The 19,787-nt window shown below is 44.5% G+C and overlaps 1 protein-coding gene and 1 long non-coding RNA gene across 10 annotated transcripts in view; one reads left to right on the top strand and one right to left on the bottom strand.

Moving 5' to 3' along the window:
• The window catches only part of LOC137542039 (uncharacterized), a 713,380-nt gene that overhangs the window by 497,898 nt on the left and 195,695 nt on the right, over window positions 1-19,787 (bottom strand). The gene's annotated exons all lie outside the window — the stretch shown is intronic.
• Window positions 1-19,787, top strand: part of LOC137542033 (arf-GAP with SH3 domain, ANK repeat and PH domain-containing protein 1-like) — a 307,340-nt gene that overhangs the window by 248,103 nt on the left and 39,450 nt on the right. For both annotated transcript variants that reach the window (XM_068263631.1, XM_068263630.1), the window contains exons 17-21: window positions 110-296; window positions 5,057-5,142; window positions 14,709-14,824; window positions 18,246-18,313; window positions 19,123-19,233. In XM_068263631.1, the coding sequence (XP_068119732.1) occupies window positions 110-296; window positions 5,057-5,142; window positions 14,709-14,824; window positions 18,246-18,313; window positions 19,123-19,233 (568 nt within the window). The remainder of the gene's footprint in view (window positions 1-109; window positions 297-5,056; window positions 5,143-14,708; window positions 14,825-18,245; window positions 18,314-19,122; window positions 19,234-19,787) is intronic.

Below are 19,787 nucleotides of genomic sequence, written 5' to 3'. Positions count from 1 at the left end.
AGCAGAAACTTATGCAAGACCATAAGGTATAAGAGTAGGATTGCTTCTGCATGATAGCACTTGATTACCAATATTTTACCTTTATTTCTTATCTGGTGTATTTATTCAGGACTACACGAAAGGACTTCATAAATTCTAAATACGTGCACTGGCTATACACAAAGAGAAGCAACACACACCCTTTGGCACGACTGCATGAACTTCAAGAGGCTGTTCAGTTTAAGGATGTTTTTGCACTGATCCAGGCGTATGCGGAGAAGGTGGATCTAACGGAGCCAATTCCACAACCGGCACAGGTAACTGAAATCAGGAGCCTCTGCATGGACCATCTCCTGCTATATAGACTAAAGGCTCATACACACATCAGACTATAGTCTTTGGAAAATGAAAGATCACAGACCAATCTTAGCACCCTTCATGTAGTATGAGAGCCATACTCTACACAGTCTATTCTATGGAGCTGAACTCCACATCAGAAAAAAATCTTTGCAAGATGCTGCACACACAGATGCTGTACAGACACAAAAGATCAGTATCTGCAAAAGATCTGTTCCTGCCAAAAATCCATTCCTGCAAATTGCATTCATAGTCTATGAGATCTGCAGATCATCATACACACATGATTTAACTGACATTCATCTGCAGATCAAGCAATCATCCGCAGATCTGAAAATCCATCCTGGTGGATCTGATCTGCAGATGAATGTCCGTTAAATCATGTGTGTATGATGATCTGCAGATCTCATAGACTATCATTGCAATTTGCAGGAATGGATTTTTGGCAGGAACAGATCTTTTGCAGATACTGATCTTTTGTGTCTGTACAGCATCTGTGTGTGCAGCATCTTGCAAAGATTTTTTTCTGATGTGGAGTTCAGCTCCATAGAATAGACTGTGTAGAGTATGGCTCTCATACTACATGAAGGGTGGTAAGATTGGTCTGTGATCTTTCATTTTCCAAAGACTATAGTCTGATGTGTGTATGCACCTTTAGGCTGTGTTCCCACTTATTTTTGTCTGTTTTATTGACATTTTCGATAGATCCTATTTCATAAATAAGATCTGTTCACAGTTGATTCTGTAGATATCTTTGTTTCCGTCTGCAGATAATAATGAAGTCGGCTTTAGTATTCACTTTAGCTTTTTTTTTTTTTGTGGCGGTAGATTTTATGCTGTAAATAATCTGAGAGCAAATGCTGAATTATAGACCACTTTAACTGCACCTTTAGTGGGTCTGCACCAATATGTTTGCCTTTCATGATGCACATAAGACAAATGCCAGATGCAGACTGATGAAGGAGCAGGTACATATGCCTTCAGCACAAAAAACGTTTCAGGCTGCGTCAGGGCTCCTCCATCAGGGAAACAAACATCAATATCTGAAATATCAATATCAAAAACTGACAGTCAACTAAAACCGTTATACATGAGGCCTTCACACATCCAAAAGCGAAACCAAGAAAGGATGTCTAAAAGAGAGACTGTATGCCAAAGTGCCAGAAGAACAGAAACAGTCATCCAAACACGCCATCTGCGACCCCAAATATTCACTCCTAGAGGGAAGTATTTTGGGTCTGTACCATTGTGAACAGTTCACCTGCATGGTCTGAACAATATTAACCACTTGAGGACCGCAGTGTTAAACCCCCCTAAAGACCAGGCCTTTTTGTTGTTAATTGGCCACTGCAGCTTTAAGGCCAAGCTGCAGGGCCGCACAACACAGCACACAAGTGATTCCCCCCCCCTTTTCTCCCCACCAACAGAGCCCTCTGTTGGTGGGGTCTGATCGCCCCTCCCCCCCCCTGTTTATTTTTTTTAATAAATATTTGTTGTGTATTTTTTTTTACTATAGGTCTTGTTGTTGTTGTTTGTTTTCTAAGCCCCTCCCTCCCCCCTAGCCAGCCAATCCTGGCGATCGGCTGTCATAGGCTTCTGCCTATGAGAGACGATCGCTCTCTTGTCCCCAGTACAGCGCCTATGAGAGACGATCGCTCTCTTGTCCCCAGTACTAACTGTAAAGACTGCGGTTTCGCTGTCTCACAGTTTCCCGAGTGGCAATCGCTGCTCGGAGACTGAAGGCGGGACGGAGCTCTGCCCCCGAGCAGGAGATGTGCGCGCAGCATGCGTGCTATCTCTTGCAAAATGCAGCCCCAGGACTTGATGCCAATTGGCGTTAGGCGGTCCTGTGGCTGCCGCCGTGACCACGCCCATTGGCATGGGCGGTCTTCAAGTAGTTAAAGGGCAACTGTAGTAAGAAGAATATGGAGGCTCTCGTATGTATTCCCTTTTAAACAATACCAGTTGCCTGGCAGCCTTGCTGACCTATTTGGCTGCAGTAGTCTCTGAATCACACCAGAAACAAGCATGCAGCTAATCTTGTCAGATCGGACAATAATGTCAGGAACACCTGATCTGCTGCATGCTTGTTCAGGATCTATCGCGTATTAGAGTCAGAGGATCAGCAGGACTGCCAGGCAACTGGTATTGCTTAAAAAGAAATAAATATGACCACCTCCATATCACTCTCATTACAGATGTCCTTTAACCCGCTGTCTGGCTTTTTGGGAATTACCTGTTGTACGACAGTAGTGTACGGTACACAAGTACGACAGTAGTGAATAAGTACAACAAACAGCACAAATGGACAGCACAATTTTACTGTATCCATGTTATTTCAAAGTCCACACCCTCCTGGTATGCGTTTTCTTACTACTTTTGTGCTTTGCTTTATAAGACAGATTTTTCGGGGAGTTTTTTTTTTTTTACTTTGGAGTTTTGTTATATATGTCTTTCATTTAGACACACTTTCTTGGTTTTGCTTTGAGGTAGAGGTTTCATGTTAGGTATTTAAATCGACTATTGATTTTATTTGTTCTACTCTTTCAGATGTTAAGGTTGCCCTGATGAAGGGTCCCTGATGCGACGCTGAAGCATTGGTATTTGTGCCTGAAGTCTTTTATTAAAACTTTTGGTACTTATCCGTTAGCCGGGCGCATCCGGCAGGTGGCGCTGTTGATCTTAATTCCAATCATAATTACTTCACGTCAACCTGTGAATGTAAACGCCGGATGCGCCCGGCTTAAACAGATCAAGCCGCCGGCTTGCTTCGTGAGTGTCTAGCTCTCCTCCCCCTCTTGCCCTCTCTCGTATGAGCCTTGGGGAGGGGACATGCGTGTCCCCCCAGAGTCGTTCGTCGCAATGCCGCGACGAACGACTCTGGGGGGACACGCATGTCCCCTCCCCAAGGCTCATACGAGAGAGGGCAAGAGGGGGAGGAGAGCTAGACACTCACGAAGCAAGCCGGCGGCTTGATCTGTTTAAGCCGGGCGCATCCGGCGTTTACATTCACAGGTTGACGTGAAGTAATTATGATTGGAATTAAGATCAACAGCGCCACCTGCCCGATGCGCCCGGCTAACGAATAAGTACCAAACTTTTATTACAAGGGGTGCAGAGTCAAATCAGATCAAATTGCCAGTACTATACCGTTAGGCATCAGCAATAGCTTAGCGAATAAGTGCAGAAGAAAGATCTCCTCACAGATGATGAATTTACTGGGATAATTAGGCCATTATTACCCTCAACACATTACAGGTGCTGGGATTTAATATGGTTTCATCTACGCAATTTTTTTTGTACTGTCATGTGATTTATACATTTAGAATACTGTATGTCTTTATGCAAGCTTTACCTTTTGTGGATCTTATTTGAATTCTAATACATTTATGTTCAATCTGCCAGTAGGCCTTCATTTCAGTGATGTTTAATGGCTGATTGCATGGTAATTTCCTTTACAGATCTATCCCCTATCACGTATGGGGGTGAGTGGTTCTTTTATTGACTCTGTACTTTTTAGAAGCTACTTTTTTTTTCTACAGCACAATCCTAGAGGTTACTTGGGGTGAGGGAATTTATGATAACTGGGGATGGTCAATCAGATGCAAATAATTCTGAATGGATGCAGGATTATGCAAAATCTGTCTGTACATATATGCAGCTTGAAAATAGACCAATCCAATCCAGGTAAGGTGAAATTGAATTGGTTATTTCTCAATCTGCACACATTTGCATTCAGAATTTGCATAACCCTGAATCAGCTTGGAATTCTTTGCATTCCGTTAGTGATAACACTTTATTTTGGCTTGTGGGCTGTGGTGGCAGTGTCTTAGGACCTGTTTCCATTAGCTACAGTTTTGCAACGTTTTGCCGCATGTGAGCTGTATGGGAAAAGCTGTGTAACATGGCTTGCTGTCCAGATCACACTTCTGTGCAAATTTGGATGGCATATTACAGATTTATGTACCACACAGCCGAATCCTAAGCTGTGCGTAGCGGAGGGGGGGGGGGGAGGTGGAATCGTAAACAGCTATAACTCCCAGTGGAATTAGGTCTTTACCAATGCTGTTATTGCAGATCCCTAGTGACTTGAGCTTTGTACACATGTATGAGGCATGCCCCTTGGTGAGGATCCGGATTCGAACCCTCAGGTGACAGTGCGGGGGTAAGGCTGTATAGATGCCTTGCTGGCCTCTAGGCTAGCAATGCATTCTGTTAAGCAGCGAGAAGAGGGATAATGATGCGGTGCATGAGGAGCATCACCGATTGGGTGGGATGGGTGGGGAAAACCATGCGCTCAACCAAGTGGATTCGCCAGGCAAATTGCTCCCAAATGGGCTGAGAGCGATCAAGGGCTGCTTAGATGCTCGTCAGAAGTGGTTGTTATCCACTTCTTAATCGAGTGTGTACAAGGCTTTAATCTCTCTCCTCTGATAGGCTGTTGGTATGACAGACTTCTCGAACTGATGTTGTTTCTTTTAGTGTTTTGTCACACATGGTCTTTCCTTCAGACACACTTTCTTGGATTCTGTCTTTGGAGAGGAGGACTTATTTATCAGGGACATCACCAGTGGGCTGCCATAACTACACCAAGGACATTGCTGGGAGTTTGCGGGATGGTGCACTGGGTTTTTCTTGCTTGGGGAAAGCGCTTGGGGCTTCTTTTGCTGTATGACTGGATCACTGGACACTGACCTTTTTTTTCATTTGCCTTTTAAAGGAGGCCGGTGAAACTATCCTTCATTTAGCCGTTTTACTGTCCGATCGAACATCGCTACACATTGTCGACTTTTTGGTACACAATAGGTAAGCAGCACTTTTGGAAGTGTGTTTATGTCCTGGTGTATAATCGCCATTTCTTGTCTTATCTAGTCCATACCATACTTGGGATTCAGTGACATTTTTAACTTTTTTTTGTGATGACTCATTCCTGTCGATACTAAAAAAACTGAGTGCCAAAGTAAGCAGAGTAGTACAGTTGTAACACAATACATTAGTTGTGCTAAACCTAAATGGGAAGAATGTATAGCAGAAAGAATGGCACATCATTTAGGATATGCATTAAACTAATTATTGATTTTAAGAGTTGGAGCATTGAAGCCTGAAAACTGTTAACAAAAGTAATCCAAGAAAACATGCTTTGATCCAGAGGAGTGACTACAAATTATGGGGCCTCCCGCTAAATTTTGATGGGGCCCTTAATGTTGACACACCTTCCGTATCTAAGGATGGGTAGGTTAATAGTTGGGGTCCCTCTGTTTTGGCTCTCCTGCAGTTGCAGGGGCTGCTCCCCTATAGTTTTGCCCCTGCATTTCAGAGTCTACAGGTTCTCAAAGCTGATTTACATAGTCTTGTGATCCCTTTATGAGGATAGTGTGCCCATATCCTTACAATGTTCTCCCCACCTCTTCGGCCTCCAGCACTATCATTGACTTTGGACCTATTCCTGATATCGAGTTCTACCCACTCCGGCTACGGAAATGGAGAAGTAGGTTGGTATGTTAGAGTAGGATCACATTAATTACTGCATATTAAACTAGACCAATATCACATAAAGTGAACAGGGCAATGGATTTTTTTTTAAATGAACCTTCCCATAAGGAAGGTTTATAATGGTGTGTGCTGTTTAAAGATCAACTATTAGCCATACAATGCCAGGAAAAAAAAACTCATCTGAAATTAGATAATTACTTGCTCTACTTACATAACAGATGTATTGCACGGTTCATGTTTTGGATTTCACTGATTTTATCAATAGATTATCCTGGTCCTGGCAGTGGCCATCTTGTGTCCTCCGGCTTAAGAATCCCCCCGCATCCCCCTCCTCCCGCACTGATTCTGAGCACACTAGGAAGGAATAAATGCAGCAGGCACAGACTCGCCTAATAATGGATCCAAGCGCTGCCGTTCCCATCTATTCTCTGCATTACCACCAGTGGAAGTGCAGAGAGTATAGAAGGGAACTGCAGCGCCTGGAACCATTATTAGGTAAGTGTGTGCTCCGCCTTTATCCTTCCCCAATGTGCAATGGGGGAGGAGGAGGAATGCCGCGGGAGGCAGATGTGGCAGGAGTGCAAGAGGGGGACATGACCCTGAACAGCAGGAGGGCCAAGGACAGTGACAGGAGACAGCATTGATTTTAAACTTTCAAATTGCCTGGTTAGCATCCTTTTTACCCATGTAACAGCCTGCAATAGAGAATTGATTTTGTATTTTATGCCTAATCGTTACTCTTTAAAAGTGTGGGGGTTGGGAGGAGCACCATTCCTCCCTTCGTCCTCCAGGACGGCCCCTCCTGAGATTGTGTAAGTCCCCCCTCCCAAATCGGAAACACCTTAAGAGAATTAAAATAATTAATTGATGCAGTATAAATCCCACCTCCTCACAATCTCCCACAGTTTTTTGTTTGTTTCCCAGACCTCACCACGGAAGCACCAGGGAAGGTTGTTCCTTTCAGTAGGGGAGCCTGTTGGCACCTGCTGCACCATTTTTATTGTTTTTTCTTTGTTTTTTTATTTTTTTTGTAAAGTATAATTTAGGCTTGTTACTGGTGTGCGGCCTAGAATAGGAAGCTAAGCAGGAGGTTACCTGTTTTTTTCCTATTTTGAATGAAGGGGACTGGAGAGGTTCCCTCTCTTCATTATACTTTCTGCGGGCATGGCGGCGGTAAGCAGAGATGCCGGATTTTCCGCATGCCCGAATATGACGCAAGTTTGCATGATAGGTCGCATGTATGCATCATTGGATACGCGTGAGCGCGTGGTGCGTACTGCGTCATGCATAAAACGTCATGCGTACTGATCGTGTTAGACGGCTGAAAGTGCGAGTTTTGTAAACCGCCATGGCCATGCTATACACGCAGACGCTACAGCTCTGAGGGGGTCATGGTGCAGTCAAGTGGGCCCACCACAGAAGCTCAGGAGAGTGCTGCAACTGGTGAGACTGAGCAGTCAGGTCACATCCACCGGTAAGCAAACACATTTCAGTGTTTATTGCAGACTCCTGTCATATTGTTAATGGGTACATGTTAGTAAGACTCTTGGTGTTTGAGTTGTTTTGTACTACAGAAACTCAAAAGCACTTCAAAGTCTAGCTGATGTACTAAATGTGGTTGCAAGTTGCCTGAAGGAACCTCTAAGACTTTGTTTGGTCTGTTATATCAGGTCTAAGTCTTATGCTCCTAGACCTGAAAGTACCACAGTAGCTTTATTTGACCTGATGAAACCCATGAAACAGGAAATGGCTACAACTTTCTCAGCTTTCGGGGCAGCTTTACCCTCTTGCCCTATGCAGGCTACACCTTTTTGTTCTGGCAATTCCCTCAAATTCAAGCGTTCATACCACAGGGGAGCAGCCATATACATAATCAATTGCTTGATTGTTGGAATCATTTAAATCTGGGTCTCAAAGTAGATTTTTCCACAATCAGGGATTGTGCATTTTGATTGAAGCATGGCTGATTACAATGAATGGCTGTGGTGCGGATTATGCAAATACATGCATACATATTTTGGTTGGCCATATTATTCTGAAAACAGTTATACTTTCATGTAATGATTTATAACAAGTTTGGGTTTTCTGTTAATTATTTGTGTGCATACATTTTCAGACAATTATATGCATGCTTAGTTTATCTGCCAGCAGGTGTGCTTTACAGATCCTGAATGCAATGCTACTTATCAGATAAGAATTATGTGCAGGGTTTAGCACATGGATATTCTGAATGCAATGGTGCATTTCAGATAGGAGTTATGTTCAGGGATTGGCACATGTTCTGAATGCAATGCAGAATTACATGCAAAAAATATGCACAGAAACCTTCAGTTTGCAAAGCTAATTTTCAGATAACAATGGTGTGTAATAATTATACACAGACATTCTGTTTGCAATAGCAAGTGCTCTTTTCAGATAATGATGCTGGTAGCAGGTGTGCTTTCAGAAGATAATTTTGTGCAGGGAATATGCACAGGAGTCAAGCTATTAGCAGATGTGTTTTTACTTATGTGCAGGGATTCTGCACATAGACATTTGAATTGCAACACTGTTTTTTGCATATAAATAGATGCAAGGTTGATGCATAAGTTATTCTGATGGCAAGTTTGTTTGAAAAAAAAAAAAAAAATTTTTTAAAGGGACAGTGGCTAGTGTGGTGGTTAGGGGCTCTACCTCTGACACTGGGGACTGGGATTAGTACCTTAGCTCTCCCTGTTCAGAAAGCCTACACCTGTTCGGTAAGGAGTCCTTGGGCGAGGCTCTTTGGAACTGCTACTGCCTACTGAGCATACCTTAATGGCTGCAGCTCAGACGCCTTCCGTCCGTCGGGACAGAAGCGCAACATAAATGCTGAGGCAGCAATTCAGGATTCAATCCCAAGTCTTTTTCATTGCAGTCCTGAGTACTTCCTTGATGGGTTACAAGTGTTCCCAGGATCTTTATGAAAGAACATGATTTTAATAGCAGCAATCTGAGTATACAGAAGATATTTTCTAGCTTTACCTAGCTGTGAAAATGAAGGAAGAACTAAGATAATATGCAGGTTGTTTTACAACTGTAGAGTATTTAGGATGGATCTGCAGAAAGGATTGGATCAAAAACACTCTGATAGTTTTTCAGAGCAAAGGCGGTCACAGACAAGCTATGTCTTTCATTTTGCCTGTATTCCAGTTGTTGCTTATGCACAAGCTGTCTACAAAATATTTCAAACAGCAATTCTATGTCAGTGGTTGGATAGAGAAATCGATCTGGATGTCAGATCCAGTGACACTCTCCCTAAAAATGAACACTTTTTTTGCGGCACAGGGGAGGTTTGGCATCTGCTGTAGCCCTACCTTTGGTAAAGGTGCTATTGTTCTTGCAGATCTTGGATGATCTTTGTGAAGCAGGGTCAGGCCATTTTATAGTGGCCTCTCGATATCTGAAGGCATGGTCTGTGTAAGAATTTTATATGCTGGTTGCCATTGGCAACAGCACCACACACCTTTTGCTCCGGCACCAGAAACTCATCAGCATACAGGGGATAGAGCGGAGACAGCCTTCTTCACCTTTCAAAGGGCTTTATTAAGTATTCTTGTGTTGGCATGGGCATGTGACCCACCTCATTAATTAATAAGCCATTGCTTTATAACCTAGTTACAAAGAATGCAATGTTTTGTAAATATCGGCTTTGTTTACGGTGTCTGTCGTCTAACTGTCGGGGGCAGTTAGACCTGATAACCCATTATGTGGCCTTCCAAGAGGGACCTGTTCCTGGTACATGACTGTATCATTTCTCTCCGAGAAACTCTGCTTAAAGAGACCCTGTATCTCAAGTCTTTACTAGACTTCAGTACCTGAGACTAGAATTCAAGTATACTTACATTCCAACAGTCTGCTCATCTTAAAGTGAGGCTGCCATTCGTCTGAATTAGTAAGGCTATCACTATACAGACTTAGTCCTTAGATGTTTGTTGGTGGTGACAGCGGTGGCTAGGTGTATTGGAGAAATACAGGCCCTATACATTTAACCACCATCCATGTCTGTCCTGAAAAATTGAATTGATTTCAGGTTACCGCTCTTATTTCTACGAAACTTAGGTCTGATTTCCACAAGGATCAGGGAATCTTTATCTTTTCTTTATGTGCTAATTTCTCAATTAAAAAAGAGGTAAATTAAGCTCACTGGATATGAGGGTGAAGCTACCGCATGGGCCTCTTATGTCACATTCAAAAAGCTCTATCGTTTTGGATCTACCAAGAAATCAATCCTTGGAGTGGTCCTATCCTGAGAAGAGGTTATATTCTAACTCTCATTGGTCACCTATGGTGGAGGCAAGCAGAAGCCAAAAAGTATGGTTACCGGTAATTAGTTTTCCACGTAGCCTCCACAACAAATGGATATACCCACCTAAATCCATTGCTAAATCTCCTACTGATTCAAGGTAATATTCAATGCACTCAGGATAGGTAGAATGAGGTGGTACTTATATTGCATCTTAGACTTCATGTCCCATTGGGAAGAACCAAGGACTGAAGAAATTCAGCTAACCTTCTGATAGCTTTCGGAGGTTCTAGAACAGGAGTTCAGGTCTCTAGAGCTACGGTGTCTAGATGGATTAGGGAGGTTATTACTCTTGCTTACTCAGAAGCTCAGGTAATAGCACCTGCTCATATTACAGCACACTCGACCAGATCTTTATCGACGTCATGGGCAGAAAGGTCGGGAGTCTCTTTGGAACAGATTGTCGGGCTGCGACATGGTCCAGGCATTTGACATTCGTTAAGCATTACGGAGTTAAACTCCTCTCCATTCAAGACCAATCTTTTGGTTGTAAAGTTTTGCAAGCAGTCATCCCACCCTAGGGTAAATTTCTCGCTAAATCTCAGGAGGGGCCGTCCTGGAGGACGAAGGGAGGAAGTGCCGGCTGCTTACCTGGTAGCAGTGTTCCGGCGAGTCCTCCAGGACGGCCGCCTAGTTCCCAACCCTGACTTTTACCTTTTATTTATAAGGGGAGTGTGGTTCGTTATTCTTCTCTTTGCATAAACTGTGGGAGATTGTGAGGAGGTGGGATTTATACTGCATCAATTAATTATTTTAATTCTCTTAAGGTGTTTCCGATTTGGGAGGGGGGACTTACACAATCTCAGGAGGGGCCGTCCTGGAGGACTCGCCGGAACACTGCTACCAGGTAAGCAGCCGGCACTTTTTCACCTATGGGGTGCTGCTTCTCTGGTGCCGGGCCATACGGCATGCACCATCTTCTTCACCCAACCATCGGCTTCTGCTGGCATTTGTAATTCCTGGTGGGGTTGCGCACACGTGCCGCAATCCATGCTGGCAGATATAGTCCCTGGATCTCCTGGCATGCATTGCAGCGCGCACATGACCCCGCCTGGAATTACACATTCCAGCAGAAGCTGATGGTTGGGTGAAGAAGATGGCATGTGTTGCACGTGCCGAGGCCAGAGGAGCAGTACCCTATAAGGTAAGTAATGGTGCTCCCACCAACCCCCACACCCCCAATGGCACACACCATTATGTAGTGGTTTGTTACTTTAATTTTTTATTTTTAAATCTGTTGCTCAGTTCACTTTAATCTGCTCTGTGATTATTTTGAGTGACATCTACTGTCTTTTTATATTGTCCCCTCTCCTCAGCCACCGCCTCTTCAGCAATTGGCTTTTACTGCGTTTCCTCGCAGTGGTAGGTCTCCGGCTCCTTCACCCACATCCCCTCTTCATAGGGTAATACATGCTGCTGTGCATGGGGATTGCTGGCTCATACAGATGATCCATGAGATGCTAGGACTTCACAGATAATGCAAATTTGGTTGCAATTTTTATGCAGCTCAAAACTGGACCTGCATTTAAATGGTCCAGGGTTCTTGTTTTTTTCCACAAAATGCAAAAACATTTGCATTAACTTGGAATAATTGGAATCCATTGCTTATCTCTACCGACGCATGTTAAGGTTGACTGACTACGGTTGAAGAACTCCAGTGATCCAGCAAACCTAATATGGTTTTAAAAGACCACTATTGCAAACAAAAAACTTGAAACAAATGTACATGTTATATGTACCGGTATGTTTTCTAGAGTAAAATGCAGTTTAAATCACTTTTTCCTATGTTGCTGTAACTTGCAGTTAGCCGTAAAAAGCTGACAGATTTTGGGCTATCCATCTCCTCATGGGAGATTGTCAGGATTTTAATTATTTTGAAAAGTGCTTACTATATGGCAGTTGCTCAATCCAAGTGCTGGAATAGTGGCAAATAAGAAGGTAGGCTGGTTTGGTATCCTTGTATTGATCCTTTTCAGAGAATGTTTTTGTAAACAATAAGAAAATGCTGAGAATCCCCCATGAAGAGATTGACTAGATCGAAACCTGTCAGATTTTACTGTCTACTGTGACAGCAAACAGAGACACAGCATGGGAGGGGCAAAGGGGGACAATGGCCTCAATTCACTAAGAAGTTTAGACTAGTCTACTGATGGTTTGGTGTAAATCAGTTGCATCAAGAGGGAATTCACTAATAATTACCAAATGTTTGAGACCTGTTTTTAGACCTGGTCTAAACCATTTGGTAATTAGGTGGGTAAAGCAGGGGAAATGATCAAAAGATGCAATTCACAAACAAGTAGCTACGACTGACATCCTTCTCCTCTGACGAGCTCTCCTCTGGATAGAATTAAACTCCTGCATAATTAATTCAAAATGTTCCATCCTCACGTCTAATATATCCCACAGAATTACTTTACCAACAGAAATCAGCTGGTCTAATCTCTGTCAGAAAAAGTGGGCGTGGTTACTCCTTCTTTGCCTTTGCGAATTGAATCTTTTGATCATTTCCCCTGCTTTACCGACCTATTACCGTATGTTGAATGCTGGATCCACAACATACAATTTTTTGGCCGATCAATTATTTCCAGCATGTCTGATCTGAAGATCGATCGTTTTTTTTTTTAACCGATCTTTCTGACCAATTTCCGTACACACCAACGGGAATCGGTCAGAAAATTGCTCAAAAAAATCGATCGTTCAGATCAGACATGCTAGAAATAATTGATCGGCCAGGTCGATCGGCCATAAAATTGTATGGTGTGGATCCAGCATTAGACCAGGTCTAAAACATTACACCAAACCATTAGACTAAAAACCATTAGTAGACTAGTGTAAACTGCTTAGTGAATTGAGGCCATAGTGAGGGCGCTCAGGGGCCGCCGCTGGTTTGTCCATTTCTGCGGAGGGTAGCATGCTTCTGGAGCTGTTACATTAACTCACCTCTCCGATCCACATGCCACATATACTCCCTGGTTCTGGGCATTCCGTATCAATACAATACAATACAATAACATTTGTAAAGCGCTTTTCTCCCATAGGACTCAAAGCGCATAGCTGTGTCTCAGATTAATACAGGGTTTCAGGCTGGGTTGTGTTACAGAGGAGATAGTCAGATGTTCATGAATGCCAGACTGAAGAGGTAGATTTTCAGTTTAGACTTAAATGCTTCCAGGGATGGGGCTGTCCTGATTGGGTGTGGCAGGGAGTTCCAAAGTGTAGGGGCAGCATGACAAAAGGCTCTGTCTCCAAAGGTTTTGAGGTGGACTCTGGGGGTGACCTAGGTGTTACGTCCTTTTGATCTAAGATTGTGGGGGGTGTGATGTAGTTGCAACAAGTCCTTCAGGTATCCAGGGCCCAGATTGTGCAAGGATTTGAATGTCAGTAAGCCAATCTTAAACAGAATTCTCCATTTTATCGGTAGCCAGTGGAGTGAGCTCAGGGTTGGTGTTATGTGGCAATGGCAGTATCATGGTATCATGGTAACAGCGACCCATATGATGATATCACAGGGGACGCTGTAACCATAATACAGGATACCCAGAAAACAGAAGTATATGCGGCGCGTGGATCTGAAAAGGTGAGTTAATGCAACAGCTCCGGCTGCTAGTGCTCCCCCGGCCTGTAAAAAACCTAAATGAGGGCTCTGTAGCCTCCTAAATGGGGGGCTGCTCTCTGGCCCCCTACAGGGTGGGCACCCTGGCTTCCGACATGGTGGCCGTCATGGCCATGACCACACCCTTTTTTTGCTGTAAAAACTCTGCAAAAACTGTTTGTGTCCCCGAGCACTCAAAACCCCTAGCTAAGCCTCTGACCGCAACATAGGGAAAAGGTAATTTACAGTGCATTTTACACCAGGAAAACTTACATGTTCTATGTATGCGTGTTACAGGTTTTCATAATGGCGAATGATTTAGATCAACTTTAACACTTTTTCTGTCCACTTGCCAATGAGAACTGTACAACTGTAGCAAAAGGGCTATGGAGGCTGCCATATTTATTTCCTTTTAAGCAAGACCAGTTGCCTGGCTGTCCTGCTGATCCTCCACCTCTAATACATTTAGCCATAGACCCTGAACAAGCATGCAGCAGATCAGGTGTTTCTGACATTGTCAGATCTGACAAGATTAGCTGCATGCTTGTTTATGGTGTGATTCAGACACTAGTGCAGTCAAATAGATCAGCAGGGCTGGTATTGCTTAAAAGGAAATAAATATGGCAGCCTCCATATACTTCTCAGTTCAGTTGTCCTTTAAGCTGATCACAATGCTAACTTTAACACTGGCACTGAAGCATGACACTAACCTACGCAGATACATTTACTCTAACATACATAATAACGTCAACCAAATGCTATGTTTACTTTACATTCACCCTAACATCATTGTGACACGAACAGTAACCTGACTATTTCCCCCCATTCTTTCCCCACTAAATAGAGAAACTTTATCTGTATCAACAATACTGATCCTCGCATTAAATTGAAATGCCTGAACTGCAACGTTATTTACCATGAGCACCTGCTGTTTTTTTAGTCAATTTTTATGTCTTTTTGCAGTGGAAACTTGGTGAAGCAGACAGCCAGAGGCAATACTCCTCTCCATTACTGCAGCCTGTATAATAAAACCGAGAGCATGAAACTGTTCCTCAGAGCGAAAGTCAACATGAAGATCAGTAAGTAACCACTAGGTGGCAGCAGATCTATTCTTTGCTTTTGTGTCTCTCTGCTTGGTCAGAGAACAATACTTGGGGGATAGTGGCAAAGCATTAAAGCGGAATGAAACCCAGCATTTCTTCTTTTCTTTAACCTCTTGACGACCAGCTAACACCGATTGGCGTAAACTGGTTGTCTGCGGGTTTCCATGTCCGTTCACGGAGGGTGTCTCCGTGAACTGCCTGCGAGCCTCCAATCGCGGTTCGCAGGCAAAATGTAAACACGCGGGGAAGAAATCCCCGGTGTTTACACTGCACGGCGCTGCAGCAGCGCCGTAAAGGAGATCGGCGTTCCCCGGCCTCTGATAGGCCGGGGATCGCCGCCGTCTGATAGGCTGAAGCCTATAAGAGGCGGTACAGGACGTATCGCCGTCCTGTACCGCCTACAGAGCCAGGGAGAGGGAGGGAAGGAGAGGGAGGGGGGAATAGCGCTGCGGAGGGTGCTTTGAGGAGCACCCCCCCCCCCGCAAGGCACAGCAGAGCGGCGCCGATCAGACCCCCCCAGCAGGACATCCCCCTAGTGGGGAAAAAAGGGGGGAAAGTCTGATCGCCCTGCCTGCAACACGATCTGTGCTGGGGGCTGAAGAGCCCACCCAGCACAGATCAATAGGAAATCACTTGGTCGGCAAGTGATTAAATAATTATTTAGAGCATATTATATGCAACCAGCATTTCTTTTTTTTTTACAAGAACAGCATTCATAGGGTTACACGCAGGACTTAAAAGTTAAGTGCAGAGAAATCTGGACACATCCAAAGTGGAGATAATGTTTTCTTGTGTTTACTTAATTGTATCAAGTGAGGAATGTGACACATTCTCTGACTGTGCAGAAGCTCCTGGACACAGACAGAGACTCAAAGCTTTTCTGCCTACAATACATAATGAATAAAACCAGTTATGAATAAAATGCAAAGTCAGCTCTCAAAGCAAAAACTGTACTTTTGGGAACTTGTAATTTCTAAATGAATAATAATACTTATGCACAAAAACAAATCTGTACCGTATGGCATATAAAAGTAGGAAAACCTGTTTTATTGAAGACTATGTCAGGGTTTTATACCGCTTTAACCCTCAGGCTGCCGGCCTTTACAAAAGCTACACGCCGGGGCCAGCAGTGTTTGTATCGTGTTTATTAAATGTCTTGCCCAAACCTACATGTACCAAAGTCCACATTAGTCAATAGGATTGTTATTGAGGTATAAATGAGATGATTGAGAATTATGAAAGAGAATTGTATATCGCAGTGGCCACGATTTCGATCGCGAAAATAGAGAAAACTAAAAGGCGTAGGGCGGCGGTTTATATATCGTTGGAAAGAGGAGAAAGAGAGCTTCAAAATGGTATGCAACTTTCCAAAGTTTCTGCACTGCTCGGAGTCCCTCTAAAGCATAAATCTATTAATATAACTTATCTACTTATTTGGCATTTTTTTCTCCTTTTCACACATTTGTTATTATATTATTATTATTTAAGCATCAGTTGTATTTTGCCTTGTGTAGATGCCTTTTCTGCAAACAAGTCATGCACATGCATCACTCAACACTGTCACATGATCAGCCTGTGACATGACTGTGTCAGCCAATCGGAGAGCTCCATCCATGAAGCTGCTCTTAATAGCTGTTTGCTAAACTCCTGTCATGGCCGCAGACCTCAGAGAAATAGTGTCGCAAGGTAGATTAATGGACTCCCAGTGCATGGGACCCAGTGGCGTAACAATAGGCCCTGCAGCCCCTGCGGCCGTGGGGGGGGGGCGGCCCTCCCCTCCCCTCCCTGGGGCCCGCTCAGGGCCGTTTTGTGGGGGCTGGAGGGGTGGCAGCATGAGGGGAAAGCCTTGCCCACAGTCAGCGGGGAGAGTGGAAGTTCTCTCCCTCACCTCGGGGCTCTCCCCTCTGCGCTCCCTCCAGCTAGTGTGCTAGCTCCAGTGTGTGAGCGGCGGGCAGATACATACCTTCTTCCGTGCGTTCCATCGCAGATTTCTCGCTCTAGCGGCTGACGTCACTTCCGGAAGTCCCGGAAGTGACGTCAGCCGCTAGAGCGAGAAGTCTGCGATGGAACGCACGGAAGAAGGTATGTATCCGCCCGCCGCCCACACACTGGAGCTAGCACACTAGCTGGGGGCGAGCGCAGAGGGGAGAGCCCCGAGGTGAGGGAGGGGAGGGGGGGGGGACTTCCCCTCTCCCCGCCGACTGTAGGCAAGGCTTTCCCCTCATGTTGCCACCCCTCCAGCCCCCACAAAACGGCCACGAGCGGGCCCCAGGGGAGGGGGAGCCCGCTCTTAAATTCTGCAGGGGGGCCCTGTGGGGCTTAGTTACGCCCCCGATGGGACCTACTTTGGATCTCATTTGATTGGGCTGTCTGTATCTCTGGTCACAAAGGTTGTGGGGCCACACAGAAAGTGGCTGTGAAAATCCAGCTCCTCTATCACCTCCAGTGCATAAGACTTACATCCGGAATGCCTGCAGAGTCTATAGAAAGCATCAAACATATATGTTAGTGGCCTATTCATGAAGTGGCAATAAAAACTGCAAATGAGATTGCCAGCATATTTATAAAAAACTGATGACTGACTATCTGAAGTTTAATACTTCTGTTATGAGCAGCAATGCTTCTCTCCTGGCTGCCAGTTCTGTATTGGCTGAAATGGGTCACGTGATGTGGAAAATGTCACAAGACTTGGTTGATCAATGACAGTGGGAAAATATCTCATCACCTTATTTAAAGTAATGGCTGTGGGTCTCTAAGTGGGAGGGGCTGCTCCCCAGGCAAGCACAAGCCTCTCTGTAGCCGCTCAGACTTAAATAGCTATTCTTTGAAAGGATGGTGGCTCATTAAACACTGATTGGCTGCTTATTGATCTGATGGTGTGGGCGAGGCTCATTAAGCATGAAGGTAATTTGCGCTCAGTATCCAGTTGTGTAGGAGGTTTTAAAATGCTTATAAATCTATGCCGTCTCACACACATAATTCTGCACTGCACTTCTGCTTCTCTTAGGGCCCATTCACACTTGTGTGTTTTCAGAGCGATTTCAGCTTTGCTGAAAATCGCTAGCGATTTGAAAAACGTGTGCACAATGAAAGTGTATGGAAGTGTTCTCATCTAAGCATTTAGCGATTTGCTGAAACGCAAACGCGTTGCATGCAGCGTTTTCTGAGCGATTCTGGAGCGATTAGCGTTTCAATAAAAGTATTTGAATTGAACTAGAAATCGCAAAACGCTAATCGCTGGAAAAACGCTCTCTATACAGTGAAAAATCGCTAGGAAAAAACGCCAGAAAAACGCTCAGCGTTTTGCATTAGCGTTTAGCGATTTCTAGTGTGAATGGGCCCTTAGTGTTGCTGAATATGGAACTGTTGGGACCTAAAATCTAATTTCTTCCTGCAGAAAATGAAGCTGGGGAAACGGCCCTGGACATTGCCAGAAGACTCAAGCACACTCTTTGTGAAGACTTGGTAAGAATGTATCGACCTAATTCACAACCACATCTAGTGGAGAGGGCCCAGCAGCCAGCTACCACGTGTCTTTGAAAATAAGACAGTCTTGTATAAATTTTTGCTCCAAAAGATGTGCTAGGGCGTTCAGGGGATGTGCTCTATCTCTATGAACACACACATTTCTGTGCTGTGTGTCCTCCTGCCTTCACAATTGTGCCGCCACTCCCTCTGCTGGATCCACCTCTTGTGTGCGGCAGTGTCCCCCTTGCATCTTTAGTGTCCCTTGTCCCCCTATGTCCTCCCCTGTCTCCCATGTTCTCCTAGTGTCCTTTTGCATCCTCCTCTTACCAGCCCCCCCCCCCCCGCCCCAAGGTCTATGCCATGCTGTCCTCTTATTTCCCCAAACTTTTTGTTGCTGTGTTCCCAAGCTTCAGCCTATAGGGAAGAAGTGCGGCAACTTGTGTTTCTGCTGGGGCCGATGGTCTCGCAGGTGGGTATTGGGTCAATCACTGCACTTACTGAGTTGGCCACTTGACTAAGCCATCGTCTCACCCGCAAGACAATCGGCTCCGGTAACAACACAAGTTGCAATACTTTTTCCCCTTATTGCCGCTAGGGCTTATTTTTGAAGTGGGGCTTATATTTTGAGCATGCTCAAATTCCAGGTAGGGCTTACTTTTGGGGGACGTCTTAATACATACAAAGGATTTATCAGCTAGTCAGTTTGACTATTGTGGTCCATTATAGAAAATGACCTGACACTGTGAACATAGTTTGTCTCGGATCCACTTTAACCATATTGTTTATTTGTTCTCTATTTCCTTTAGCTTCTCCAAGCTCAAAACAATCAATTTAACATGCGTGTTCACGTGGAATACGAGTGGCTGCTGCTGCGGCAAGACGACATGTATGAAAGCGATGACGATCTTGATGAAAGGGTAAAGTAGACTGTTGTCCATAAGTCTATCACTATATGGTACCCTGGTGCCCAATCTATCGTCCTGGAGATGTATAGGGCCTTGAACATCAGGGATGAATAAGCACTGTTTCTCCAGTTGCTAAACTGTACACGCTCGTGTCTGGAAAGTGAGGGCTAATTTACCTGGACAACCGCCTCTTCCTTTGGTGCTCCATGCTGCGCTCCATCCTTCTGCCGATACCTGCTTCTGCTGAGAAACGGGAAGTATTGGGAGGATGGAGTGCAGTGTAGAGCCATGGCAAGAGAATATCATCCAGAAAAGTTAGTCCTCTCTGTGGCGGCCCACTCTCCAACATGAGCAAGTACAGTTTTGTGTCTGTCGCTTGTTCATGCTTATTCAGCACTTGTTGTGAAACCCCCGGACTGTTATGCAGAAACGTTACAGCATCAGATTTGGTAACTTTTAGCTCTAAAGAGCACTCTTTGCCAACTTCCCATATAGCCTTGTTTAGTGACATCCAGATGTAATGGAGCGGTCTTTGCTTACGCAGTTGGTTTTGCTATATTTTTTTA

This window comes from Hyperolius riggenbachi, chromosome 12, assembly GCF_040937935.1.
Source record: "Hyperolius riggenbachi isolate aHypRig1 chromosome 12, aHypRig1.pri, whole genome shotgun sequence".
Classification (NCBI taxonomy): domain Eukaryota; kingdom Metazoa; phylum Chordata; class Amphibia; order Anura; family Hyperoliidae; genus Hyperolius; species Hyperolius riggenbachi.
The sequence above is the reverse complement of the archived record's forward strand: the minus strand, read 5'-3'. Positions and strand labels throughout refer to the sequence as shown.